The following is a 14,448-nucleotide window of genomic DNA, read 5'->3' as shown; positions in this document are numbered from 1 at the left end:
ACGGGTGGCCTCGAATCGGTCAGAATGCACCCCTCCCCCCCCCCTCCATAGGTGTCAATTTACAGTACAGCTTCCGCCGTTGCAAGGAGTCCCTCATAAGAATTATTGACGCATCTACAACCAAATTATCACGCGACAGTGAGATGACCAAAATCAAGAGCAAGACCGTGTGACTGGTCCCTTCTTCCACACATAGGTATTTAATACTCTTATTGTTAGTATATTGACCAGCAAGCTTGGATTATACCGTATCCGCCGGCACAGTGCATTGCCGTCTCGATCTGAAGCCGAGTAGAGTGATAGGACATTATAATTGGCTACCAAAGTAAAAAAAAAAAATCTTCCTCGTAGGAGAGCTAAGCTTTTGAAAAAACTTATGTGTCTGCTGTCTGATACTAGAAAAATATCCGAATCCAATCAAAGGCGTACTGAGAATCATTCAGATCTCGTTCGTCTACAAGAAATTTCGAATTATCAAAAAAAAATCCAAATCTACTCTGAGCTCAGACGAGCGAATGAGAAGATCGAAATTTTTCATCAATAAATGAGATTCGAAGTCGCGAAAATTACCTAACCTTCGACAAGCTTCATTTCCCTGACAGGCAATAAAATAGGTTGGGAATGCCTGTCACGCATAACCAAAATAATTTAAAGAAAGAGGTCAACTCCAATGATGATTTTATATAAAAACGTCTGAAACTAGTTCCTCAAACCAGCCTCAGAAGGAGAGTTAGTTTGAGTATTGAGGATTTTCTTCCCCAACCTCTATATCTCTTCTTCGCCAATTATAGGAATCTGAATGCGAGTTTTGTATCATTTTTCTACTATTCTTTTTAAGTAAAAAGCAATGATTGGCATCATGTCCTATTTTATGACAAAATAAACAAGTTACTACATTTTGATCTGCCGTAACTGCGCCTCTAATTTCGTCTTTGTTACTCTGATTCTGAAGAGAACCACGATTTTCACGATTATAATACTTGTTATTATTTTTATTTCTGTAGTTTTGAGGCTTCGACTCTTCCGAGTGTTCAAAACCTCGTCTGTCTGAGGTGTTTTTGGATACCTCAATCCGACGAAACCGGTTTAACCCAAAATATTGTTTCCTCATTGCCTCCACCTCGAGGGCTTTGGCCGTTGCCTCCCGCAGAGAAGTGAGACCCGATGTCCCAACGGCCATTTTAATTTCTGGATCATTGATTACGTTTAAGAAAGCTTGTGTCGCTAATAAATTACGAGACGGCTCGTGATCTGGCAAAGCTACACGAGAAAGCCGTTCGATATTTTGACCAAGAGACGCGAGGTCTTCGTCTCGTCCTTGTCTTCTAGTCTGTAATTGAGCTGTGTACAGTTTTGTCAAGTGGTCATTTCCGTATCTTAACTTAAGTGCGGAGCTAAGTTTTTCATAGTCGGAAATTTCTTCCTCAGACAATGCCGTTAAAACATTCAAAGCCGGCGTTCGAAGACAAGAGACAAGGCTGTGGGCCCTCGTGGTGGAGTCCCACTGGTTATGTTTTGCAATTGTATTAAACTGACGTTTATACTAATCTGTACTGCGAACACTTATCAAGCTATATAGAGATTGAATTTTGAGACATGGGATATTGGAATTCATTGAAAATGTCGCTTTCAACATCAACATTATTTTTTCGACCTGACGTAGAAAGTGTCAAGCATTTTATCTGTATTTGCTTATACAGTGTGATAAACTTTTCTATCATTTGACAGAAATTAAAAACTTGATGGCACGGCACCTATTAAGAGAGCTTGAGTTCAAGCAGTACTGCACATTTTTCATAAGAATTGTTGCAGATTCTATGAGGTAAAGAACTATTGTTTAATAATAATCCTTATTCTGTACAGACGACTATAAAAAAATGTTTACATTATACTACTTGTACGGCAGATATTGCACAGCTCACCCTATACCCTACTTGTTAATTATGTGCTGTAGAATTGGTCACGCTATCGTTTGTAATTAGAACACGCTTGCGGTGCGGGAGCAATCGTTGCAACACTCAAAATGCTGTACTGCTGTACCTGACTAGAAGCATTGACAGATATTATCTTTCAGGTACGCGGTGTACAAAAAAAAAAGCATTTAATGCACACCTCAATTTATTGTTCTAAGTTCCAAACAGTACGCCCACCTGCATCATATTTTGATACAAGTCTGACTTAATGCGTATTGAAGCTAATCAATTTATACTGATTGAAATAACTCATAGTTATAAGGGAATGAATTCTCAGTGAGGGTATTATAAACAACTGAAAAATTATTGATTTAACATAAAACAATTGCTTCTAAGCAACTCATTTATGTACAGAATCACTTTGTTTCATCAATATGGATATTCCACGACACGAACTGAAGTACACAGCGTTTGCATAGGACTAAGTCAAGTCGTTCCGTGTTAATCTCTCCTTCCAAGGTGTTAAGTCCAAGTTAGTCAGCCTTGAGCAGTTGGAAACTGGGTTTCTGTAGGGTCAAGTTGAACTCATTTAGAAAGTATTTCAGTTCAAGTATACATATATAAATTCATCACTTGGTTGTACAAGATGTGATTAATATAGTAACCGAGTTCAGTGCATGACCAGGGGACATAAATGACAGTAGAGCGGTCATTGATGGATGAATACGCAAACTCACAAGAAAGGATCGCTCAAGATAAAGGATCTTGGCTGCACTTGTTCGAGATGATCCCCGTTGTTGCACAGTAACATTGCCATGGAGCTCTTGCGTATTTCTTCCAGCTGTTCCAATGTAAAAGCTCCGGGTGTATTTCCGTTCTCGTACCAATATCTGTCACCTGTAGTTATAGGGCATGAGGGTAAGGTAAAAACATGCTAACAATAAGTGAATAATTACTACTCCAATTAAGTACTCAAGTCCACAGGCCCTCTTTGAATACACGTAGAGATCTTACCGAAGCGAATATTTCTGAACGTGCGACCGAGTAGACATGAAAATGTTGGACCTATTATTGATCCCTCAATGGGAGCCTCTGCGAAGGCTCCGGTAACGAGGTCGACATCCTTGACACTCCTACGGTAGAAATTCAAAACATGGGAGTCTATCACCAAAATAGACAAATGATCGGTAAGCACTTGCACTCATACTGTGGCATATTGAATTAAATTTACGTAGTAACTTATTGAAGGAATGTTGTTAACCGCCGCCTCAAACTAGGCAACGCATTTAAAGTCCTCACGAATGAGCTGAAATTGTCCGTGTTGACAAGATGTGTTAATTTGGCCAAGCAGTTGTTTCGTTGTTTACAGTAAAACTTCTCTTAACGGACACCTCACAACAACGGACAGTCTAAAAGTCTCCAGAAGCACAATTTACACGTTAATATTGTTTTGAATAGCGGACACTCCACAATAACGGACAATACTTTTAGTCCCAAAGATGTCCGCTATTGCGGAATTTCACAGTTTGACCTATACTGAAGGGTTCTGTGATGGGTAGGTCTGTTTTACCGATATCCGATTCCCGTAGCGGTGTGCAACCCAACATATTGTGTCGTTTACTCGGAAACACCCGGTATATTTAGTGTTCAAGTTTAATTCATGACCATAATTAATTGATAATACGGTAATGCACCAAATTCGTAGAATGAGGATAATATGGAATAATACAGTAACTGATATACATGTTGTACCGACTAAATATGTATATCGAAAATTACGGTGACACAATTTTCCTCACATCATTATTTTACGAAATCACGTCTCGCCGTAGCATATTGAATATTCATTTTTCTCGAACGTTTACAATACATTACTTTACCTGATACACCCAATGTAACGTGAATAGGTACGTTCTGCGAAACATACTGACTGATTATGGTATGTGTGTATGTACGTGACACTTTTAAATGTGAAACACGTATTTCAGTACCTGAGTACTGCGAGGAATAATTTTTACTACGGATGAATCGATCCAATTCCTATTTTATGATATTCTTTCGTGATTTATGACGTTTTTGGTTGATATTACCTATAATCATGACATATATGTAATATTGCCAAACATCTTGTCGAGAAATTCGAAAGTTCGCAGGACCCGCATGTCGATCCACGTCTCGTTGACAAGTGGAATTTCTACGTGCAACTATCGTGTTAAGGGGTTACGTGGGTCTTTAACTTTCAAGAAATCCATTTTTCGTATAATTTTTTTTTTTCCAACACAGTAATAGATTTATTTTAATCAAACTTAAGGCATACGAGAGAATAATATTTGAACTATATTCAGTACAATTTTTATCTGAAAATTTAGCAGATTCAGTCCTTGCGAAGTGGTTCTCGGAAACCTAGTATTTCCGCAGTGAACACAATAATTCCTGCTAGTTTCACCTGAAATTATGAAGCCAAATATTTTCTGTTAGTATGTGAGTATATAAGCTAGAAAATGAACGATGGATTTTTAAAACAAATTTTAATTTGAATTATAGGCACAGCTTTTTGCAAAAACGTACAATTTTAGGTATACTTTACACCATGCATTGCCTTGTAGAACAAGTTGCGATCGACGAAAAAATTCCCTTCGTTCTTTCTCTAGCTATGCTCACCTACTAGCAGAAAATATTTGGTTTTTTGATTCCAGATGAAACTAGCAGGATCATTTATAGAGTCCACCGCGAAAATACTGGGTCTCCGTAAACCACTTCGGAACGACAGAATATTCAACATTTTTGGATAAAAATTTTACAAAATATAGTTCAAACATTATTCCGTTATGTACCTTACGTTTTAATGAAATGATTCTTTTACTATTATTAGAAAAAATTTATAGAAACAATGGATTTTTTGAAAGTTAAAGACCCACGTAATCCTTTAAGGCCACTGGTTTCCGTTACATGGTAACATGAAACGGAATAGGAGAAATGTAAACGGTGAGACGGTGATGTAAGACAGAGCCCGATAATGCCAAGGACATGCGACGCTCATCATGAACGGAACGCTGAATGCATTCTACTACAGTGTAAGTATGTATAAAATACCTGCTTAATTACGTATTCGTGCGATTTGGATTATTCAGGCTCCGTAACACTCTCACCTTCACCTATAGCGTCCGATGCGATTACCTCGTTCGTGTTTTTCATTACATGTCGTATAAACAGACTAATAACAGACTCCCCTTAGATTTCGACGTTGCATTGCAGGTATTGTGTCATGAAATAACGGAAATTCGTGAACGCTCGGCAAAGTAAATACTCTAGTTGTTTATACTTGCCCGTATATGAGGCGTAACCTCCGTATAGCTTCGACGGATATCGTACCACGGAGATCCGCGAAGGTACTGACGTCAGGCATTCCGCAAAATGTCCTCCACTTCGTATAAGGCGGTAGACCGTGATCCCTGCCGCGTTGAATGAGCTGCGCAACAAGATCGATCGGATCCTCCGAAGATTTACCGTCGTGGAAGTATCGTCCAAGAAATATTTCGTTGAGTCCGGGAGGCATAGGTTTCCTAGAGTGGCTAGCTGTATTCGAAACAGAATTTCATTCAATTAGGTGCCGATGAAATAATCATACAAATGTATGCATATTTAATTTTATTTTTCAATCCCATCATTTCTCATCAACGTAACTTCGTATGTCAGCGATCGTTACAAGATCCACAACGCATGGTTCACAGACCAAATTCAGCATGGTGCCCTATCAATATCTGGTTTTAATTGGCCAACTCAGTACTATATGGCATCAACATTTGATCTACTTGTGGTCGTGTACAGTAGATACCTTAAATGAAGGCTTCGCTACAAATCGTATAAAATTGTTCGGTCAGATTTGGTCACTGTAAAATTTCGTTTTCAAACAATTTAGTAATAAAATGTTCTGTCCAGTACTTAATCTAGAATATATTTCGCACCCCGGCGAAGAGGGTGACACAACTAAAAAATTGTGATTTTTCAGTAGAAGCAAACTAATATGAGTAAAACCCTTGGACGCTTATGAAAGTTACATATTGCAGTTCTCTGCTCTTTGTCGGAAAATTTGTTAACTACAGAAAAGACACTTTTCAAGCTTGTAGATTCGAACTTTTCAAATCCAAGTATAGCGCCAACTCAAAAATGCTAATTTTTGAGTTGTGTCATCCTGTTCGCCGGGGTGCGATGTCTTGTAATTAATTAAATTATAGAAAATATATGGAACTATAGTACCAGAAGCTATTAAAACTCTTCACACGTCTGGCCGAAGATCACGCAGTGACCACAATTAGTGGCACCTTTCACCCTTGCCTTATAAAATTGCTATTGAACAATTTTTCGTATTGCAAGTTGCGGTCATTATTCTGCTTTGTATAGACTCAAAATCACGTATTAAAATAACGTTTGTGCAAATTTCGGACTCGCGATGAATTATGGTGAGAGGAAGACTGATATATTCATTCTCGCTTTACTTTAAACCGAGTTCACCACGTACGTTCACCCCAATAACGCCGCTCTATGCAAAATTTCAGACTGACCAATCATCATTTGTCATGATTCGGATTATGATAAATCATATGAAAAGATTCCTTAAATATACGAAAAGACATACGAATATCAATAACCATATAAAAATTATTCAAATCCTGTATAGTTCTCATACGTTTTAATGCGGTTTTCTTTTTCTGCCGTCGGACTTGAAGTCTGTAGATAAGAATTTCAGCCATCGTCGTCACTCTTGGTTCATGCATATTGATAGCCGTCGATATTTAAAACTTACAACTATGTTATTTGGCTGCAGGATCGATGAATATTTAAATCTATTTCTCGTCTATCTCACCTGTTACCCCGGCGATCAGTCGATCGATTGCACCGGCTTCATAAAGTTCCTGCGGTGCGTAAAACGAAGAAAGTAAAGATCTTTCGCCAAACTTGACGAACTTTTTCGATCGCGTATCAACCAGATCGATGGTCTTGGGGGTGATTGCCGCGACGAAAAGAAGACCCACGGAAGCAGCCGCGTTTGACAATGTCGCATCTGTCTGCGGTTGATATCCCCCGAAGAAGCCTTCCACCTTGAGTCGAAGATTCCATCTAGACGCGACATCACGGAAGAGAAGCTTTTCAGCAGTCATGACTATTATAGATACTACATAGATGTATACAGAGTAGTTAGCGATAAAGTGGGGCATTTAAGGAAAGAACATGATTATGGTTTTTCCAATTATATTTTTCTATTCTTGTTTAATTAAACTTATCTTGCATGTTTCACTTTATGAGATGAATAAAAACATCAGTTCTTGAAAAACACGTTTTTGTGTCTTGCGCGGCAGAGTGGCCCACGTTCAATGTAGTAAAAGATTAATAAAATGTTTCTCCACCAAGTTTTTCATGTGCTTCGAGTGCTGCACGCTGCATCAATCTCTCCTTTATTATGTTAAACTGACCATAGTTCCGTTTACACAAGAAATGCTGTCAGTATTGTCATGAAATATAATTTTCCAATGACTATTTCGAGTCGATATGAACAAAATCATTCTTTCCGTACCCCCGATAAGGAATCTATGATAAAGTGCGAGTTGAAGACGTTCTCATATCACATTATTAGCTATAATCTTAAACCGCTGACATACATAACGTAATATAGGAGACACAGGAACAGAATGTAATGGGATACTCGGAACAAAGTGAGACAAGCTAAAGATTGATTTAAATGTTTTCTCTATTTTTTGGAAGCATCTCACTTAGCCCCGAAAAACATTTTTTTTTTTTATTTCTTTATTGTTGGGCAACACAAGCAGTGAGATATTTTCTTCAACGATAGGTGAACCAGAAGAGGGAAATGTGCCAATATGACCTGCATGATCATATCGTTTCCGTAAGTGCCTCACGCAGCCTTCGACTACCCAAATTTCGTCAAACTGACTCTGATTCGAAAAACTCTGAAACTTCCTTTCTGACCTTCTTCGTTTTCAAATAATCTATCAACGCGATTCATCGAAAATGTTTATTGCTTGTGACTGCTTGTAACGGTTTGTAGAAAAATTGCGGCTACATCAACCGAACTGCTGCACGTTTTTTTCTACATGCGGCAACGTTTTGAATACACGAATGATAAACATGCGAACCTGTCAAGCGCAGACTCGCCTAGGACAACTGGCAGGAATTCGTTGTAGGTGATGTGCTGTAATTCGGCAATCACGATTCGCCGAGCTTCCTCAAATAACGTGTCATCATTCCAGTGACAATTGAGGGACTCGAGTCGAGCTGCCACCTTATTGTGCTCTCGAATAAAGAGAAGGTGTATGAGAGCGAGACCCGGATGTTCGTTGACACGGGCATCGCCACTGTAAAAGCACGGAAACGCTGCGATATCACTCCGGCAGCTGCCCGGTATTGCAGAGGGCATTGGTAAATTTTTCCTTTGCGTTTTCAGGCGGCCTCCGACACCTGAGCGCAGTACTCTCGTCTTCGAATCAGAAATTCCATAGACCGAAGACAGATCCAGGTATGATGTTGCCTGGTTTATTTGCTGTCGCGGCCCTAACCTACAGCCCTATATAATGTGTGGTGATTACATTAATCAATCTTAGATGGCTCTATCGTGCGTACATGTACAATACTTTGGAAAAATCGTTTTCTGTAAATTACTTGCATTCATGAAATACATTGGTTGCACAGTATGAAACTTGAAATCGTATGTCAAAAGTATAATATATAGGTGTTTTCATGAATTTTGGGTGAGCTATAAAAAAAGCTCGCACCCAGATTCCTTACGATATATCTATTCTCTTCCTACAATTAGGTATGTAGGGGAAAGTAGGCTACCTCGCGCCGCTAAGTAAATCGTTCCACTCTGTGAAAAGGAACAGTCGTTCCTCGCATTAGGTTCATTGATAATAAATAATAATTCAGCGCGCGAGCCAACGTACATATCCTCCTTTACCGCGTAGAGAAGCTTGTGGCCTGTATGGCGAAAATATCGTCACATATTTCTCTCCTCTCATGATGAATCACGACATTTGACAATTTTAGTTGAAACGTAATTTCCGAGAGCTTTCATTTAAGCTATATATCGATGCAATCGGTGCACCGAGAGACCAGATATAACAGTTGTAATATTTCCAACGTCGTCGAAATTGTCATTTCAGTAAAGAATTTTCGTCGACCGTCGTCTAGTCGACTTTCAGAATGGATAACATGACATACGCTTGAACTGTACACATATACGACATATGAGTATGTACACTGAAAATAGCTCCACCCGTGAAGTTTAAGACACACGTAATAGAATAAAAGCTGCAGAGCCATCTGGGGTACCAGGGTCGTTTTCCATGCAATTCAAAAGTAGTTTTATCACATGGCAAATAAAATGGCCCCTCAAATACATCTAACCCCGAATTCTTAATTTCGTTCATAATTCTATATTTGTAGTGTTCATTTATTATAATTGCGAAGAAGTGCAGATGTACTTGCCAGTAAGGATTTTGATTTCACTACTTTTTTGAAGGTAGGGTATTGTTGCTTGTACTCATTTGAATGAACATTGTCATTTTGGTTGTTTCTAAAGTACAAAGTGAATTTTTATTGAAGGTTTCCACTTTAATGTACTTAGCACAAGCTAGGTTTTTGTACCAGAGGTGCTTTTCGGGGAATGGGACATACACTGCTTACCCTATACGTCCATCATTTCTTAGAGAGTTATACGATATAGCTCACTTTTCCCTACATATGTATGTATGTACGTAAATACAGTGCATTTAGAAATATACCTCGGAGATGTTTCCGGGATCCGGGGCCGACCGTGTATACTCCATACAGTGGGTCGCCGTGTTGTCGCCAGTCTTTATAGGAAAGCACTCGGAATGAAAGTGTTCATAGCTGACATCGCAGCACTTGAGCTTCGTTCCGTCGGGCAGTTCGACCTTCGGTGTGTGAGACAAGTCGTACGCGATGAACTGACCGAATAACGCCGCCAGGGCCATCAAATGTGGATGTGGCTGATCCGGTAGACCTGAGTGGACACCCAGCGATACATCCCGGGCACTCGGGAGATTCAAGAACCGGGGAAGCGATACGCCGTCCGCGTATTCAGCCGGCAAGAGTCTGACATATGACTCAAAAGCAGTACCCCAATTGGAGTGTTTGGGGTTGTTACACCGACCCGACTGGCTTCTGTACTTCATCCTACTCGGACAAATCGTACTCTCACAACTCTCGATTATTTCGAAAAATTCCTCAGAGTTGCTGTCGCATAGTCCGAATGCCGCCGGTCCCATTGAAGGTAGGATCGCGACAGCCTCGTGCGGTGTCATATTCATAGCTGCCACTAACATCATCGCAACGGTTTCTGATCGAATTGCCCTGTGCGTGAGATTTCTGACTTCCGGAAGGATCGTATGTGATGCTCCTAAATACCAAGCAGGTGTACCCTGAGTCAGGTGAATCTTCGAGGCAAGTATGCCAGCCTCCATCTGGTCGTACCGTGCGCTCAACGCGTTGGCGCGCTTACCCAGCTCTTGTAGCATACGTACGGGTAGGAGAGTCCCGTGCACAAGCACCGAAACGGTCAAAAGCCAACTGTGAGTGATATAGAACTAGCTACGTTGAACAAGGTACTGATATTTGGTAGTTACGGTTGTTCAGTTTAATACAGGTACCTAGTTGCATTTTTTACATACATATCTATGGGTATATCGTTCACATGCAGCGAAACGAATTATTGTCAGCTTTGTCGAAGATGCCAGATCCACTGTTTCTCTTCTACTAATTACCATCTTCTTCTCTTTTCTGCATCGACCCAGACCGATTACTCCGAAACTAAACAAGATACGAAATAATGTTTCTTACAAAATAATCAAGGTTCGATGTGGGAAAGAACGTGAACGCATCAGTTTTTTTGCAAGTGGAGCCGCCGAGGTCACGTGAAGGTCAACTTGCTTTTTTCGAACGGAACATTTTATCTTTTTTATCGCCATTTGAAAGAGCGTCAAACAGTACTTACGTACTTCTCACTTGAACTCGACCGGTGATGAGATATGAGCTGGTGGAGCTGCTACGAAGCAAGGTAGGTACCGGTAATTCGTCGGTTTCGTGGAATTACTTGCGGACTCGAGTATTCTAATCTAATACCCAAAGTTATCAGGATAGTTTTTTATCTGGTGTCTGCGAGGTTAGATAAAGGGCAATTGATTTGTTTGTATCGTATTTTATTTATTTTTTATCAATTAGTTACCGGTACCTTGCTCTGTAGCAGCTTGACCGGCTCGTTCTTTTCAATGCAAAATTTGACACCCTTGTAGATGCTGACGGAAAACACACACTGTTCCATTTGGAAAAAGCAAGTTGACCGTCGTATGACTTTGATGGCTTCACTTACAAGAATCCAATACTTTCATGTTCCTTGCCCCATCGAACCATGAATATTTTGTGTGAAACACTTTTTCGTATCTTGCTTAGTTTCGGAGCATTCAGCATGGGGCCATTAACAATAAAACGAAACCGAGGACGGCTGAACGGCTTTAAAACTTTGAGTCGTATAAAATATGATGTATACTACGATACCGGGATTTTCTCTGGCTCTCCAGTCCACGGATTTTACCCTGACAAGGACTATTATGGGTCGGACCACCCTGATCACACGGAAAGCATGCCACCAAGGAATACCTATAACTTCGGCAATTCTGCGAATTTTAACGCTGGCGATCGCCTTAATTGTAGGTAAAGGTTCAAATTTAATTATACGAGGGGGGAAAATCTATTTTCCGAAAATCACAGGATGTTCGGACCCCGTGAGGTAATTTCAAGGTGAGGCCAATTTTATGAATGGAAACCCGTGTTTTTGCCACCGGAAATATAAAGCACGGAAAATTCTACGATCGTATATAACATTGGACATTGAAAATTTTGATCTTTGCAGGTCATCTCAAGGTCGAACGCTCAATTTTGACGAATCTTTGGCTCACCCTAATATGTATATGTATATATCTCTCTATATTATAAAGATATCTCGCCGCCGCCGTGTCAGGGATGCTGCGTATATGCCCTCTGATCTTACAGATTTAACGTCGAACCCACGTATATGCCCTTAAGATTCCCTTCACCCTCCCTTTCCCCACCCCAGCCATTCCATCCACCGCCAGCCCTCCCCCTATTTAACCTTTCACCCTTTGATCTACGAGCTTCAACTTTCGACCTTCAACCTTCGATTTTCGATCTTTGACCTTCGATTTTCGACCTTCCATTTTCAACCTTCGACCTTTACAACGCTTATGCCCTCATGGCTATGACGATTTAACCCTTTACCCTACGTATATACTACTATACATGTGAAGATTTAACCCTTTACATTACGTATATACGATTACAGCTATACTGATTCAAGCCTTTACCCTACATATCTACGGTAACACCTATGAAGACTTGACCCTTCACCTTCTGCATATACATCCATCTAGAAATCAGGGCTTCAACACTTAACCCTTTACACATATACATCCCTATACCTAAAAAAATCTGACCCCTTACCGCCTTCCCTCCACTCTTCCATCAAAACTCGATAATGGTGGTTGGCGCGCGGAGCGCGCAGGGAGGCGAAGCTGTCCTCATATATATGTGTGTAGGTGTAGGTATATGTATACCTATACATAGGTATATTGATGAAGCCATTAAAGAACATTGATGAAATAGAACATTCTCCAAATGGTTACTCCTAAGATTTGCAATAATTCACAAAAATTCTTTTCAGCTGATCAAAAAAATAGAGCAGCTGACGCTTATAGGATCGCGAAGAATTTTCCGTACACAGATTCATGCGTAGGGATTCAAATCTAGCAGACCACATTTTCTCACAACGATGGATGATACGTTAAGAGATGCAATATCGGTGCATTGTACCACGTTTCAAATGTACTGAGTGTAAGCTGAACGGTGTTTAAGCTGAATTGTGAAAATTGAATTCGTTTTCAAAATTACAAATTACTTTTACGGGTTAAAATTGTGGTAATTCAAAAGATATGAAGCCTGGATCGATCGTGATTAGTGTACATTTGGAACGGATCAAAACTTTTCAATGTTTCGCGTAATTTCATTACTGAGAGTTTGAGATTTATCTATGCGTATGGGGTAATACGTATGTACAATACAGTACGCTTCTCATGAATGCATCAGCATGTTGAAAACACCGTCAAAAACAGAAAAAGGTCAATGAAGCGTATAATACAAGCAATCATTTTCTGGTGCTTATTCTGCACATTTTGACTCGCTGAATCAAAAGGTTTCAGATTAGGTCTGATGTACCGAAATTTTTTCCCACTTTTTAAACATATTCCGTTAAATAACGCTACTGGTTTTATTTCTTCAAGCAACTACCTTGCACAGTGTAAGATGAATATGATTTTAAATTATATTAATGATCAATTAAAAAGTGATTTGATAATTCCAAGCACAAGCGTACGCTATCCTTACGTTAGACGATGTGTAGACGTGAAAAAAGGGAATGTATGTATACAGTATACATTAGCATAATATAGTAGGTATAAGTGATACTTACCGCAACGCCAATCCAATTACTTTGAAATCCATGTCATTCATCCTATCAACACTTTCGACAAGAAATTTTCATTTGGTGACAGTGTTTTCGCAAAGAACGAGAAGCAAGATCCCTAGGACACGATTTTCTTTATTCAGATTCTTGATTCGCCACAACGACGAGCAACCTGCACTCTGCTGACTGCGAGTGTAGAGAGCAATTGACCGAATCCACCGAACCGAGACAGAGGCTTGTGATGAAAACGAGGCTAAGGATTGCACAGATTACATTCACCCGTAGTATAGACGGTGGTCCTAGACATCATCCGCTATTATACTAGTGTACGCTATATGTATCTGCATATACATCATACGCATATTACAAAACAAGTGGTTACGATCGGGGCTTTAGCTGCGAGAGAGTGGGATTCAAGTACAAGAGAAGAGGTTACATCCCTGTATGCGTTCGTGTGGTATATGTGAGTAAGAGAGGTCCGGGCAAAGTGGGACCCGTAAGAAAGGAATAACGTTAGACCGATTTTGACACCGTAATTTGTTTTCCATTGGCCTAAAAATACTTTTCAAGCGTTACCGATATTTTTTTTAAATCTCATTCGTTTGTACAGTGGGTCAACTATGACCGACGGAGCCCACTTCGCCCGGCTCTGACCACATACACCAGGAAGGAGGAGGAGACAGGATGAGTCACAACTCGATAAGTGTATTGCCATTGAGGTTGTGCAGGGTTCAGGACTGCCAAACTCGGTCACTATTGTACGAAGTACCTTTGATGAACGAAATTCAAATTCAACGTTATAGAATCCATTTTGCATAAAGATTGGCCGCTACGGTTACCGTGAACGTTATTGTTAATTGGAAATCCCCAAGCTCGTTTACGACAAGGCACGTAAACCGTTTACAGATTTAGAATTAGTCGTGATATTCGATGTTCCGTTGGCCGAACCGCTTTCGTGAAATGGAC

At 40.0% G+C, this 14,448-nt stretch overlaps 1 protein-coding gene across 7 annotated transcripts; it reads right to left on the bottom strand.

Annotated features, from left to right (window-relative positions):
• Positions 1-1,818: 1,818 nt before the first annotated feature.
• Positions 1,819-14,071, bottom strand: LOC124184501 (peroxidase-like). 7 transcript variants are annotated; one of them, XM_046574270.1, is made up of 9 exons: positions 13,489-13,769; positions 9,710-10,517; positions 8,066-8,493; positions 6,778-7,031; positions 5,240-5,489; positions 3,157-3,219; positions 2,928-3,046; positions 2,651-2,810; positions 1,819-2,479 (listed from the first exon to the last, which is right to left on the bottom strand). In XM_046574270.1, exons 1-9 carry the CDS (start codon positions 13,527-13,529, stop codon positions 2,395-2,397), a joined length of 2,208 nt encoding a protein of 735 aa, XP_046430226.1. In that variant the 5' UTR covers positions 13,530-13,769; the 3' UTR covers positions 1,819-2,394. The 7 variants fall into 7 exon arrangements, 4 of the variants coding, with proteins under 4 accessions (XP_046430226.1, XP_046430227.1, XP_046430228.1 ...); XM_046574271.1 differs by lacking the exon at positions 3,157-3,219 and having other exon boundaries at positions 13,489-13,765; XR_006871205.1 differs by lacking the exon at positions 1,819-2,479 and having other exon boundaries at positions 2,788-2,810; positions 3,145-3,219; positions 13,489-14,070.
• Positions 14,072-14,448: the final 377 nt, after the last annotated feature.

The sequence above is a fragment of the Neodiprion fabricii genome, chromosome 6, assembly GCF_021155785.1.
Source record: "Neodiprion fabricii isolate iyNeoFabr1 chromosome 6, iyNeoFabr1.1, whole genome shotgun sequence".
In the NCBI taxonomy this organism is placed as follows: Eukaryota; Metazoa; Arthropoda; class Insecta; order Hymenoptera; family Diprionidae; genus Neodiprion; species Neodiprion fabricii.
The sequence above is the reverse complement of the archived record's forward strand: the minus strand, read 5'-3'. Positions and strand labels throughout refer to the sequence as shown.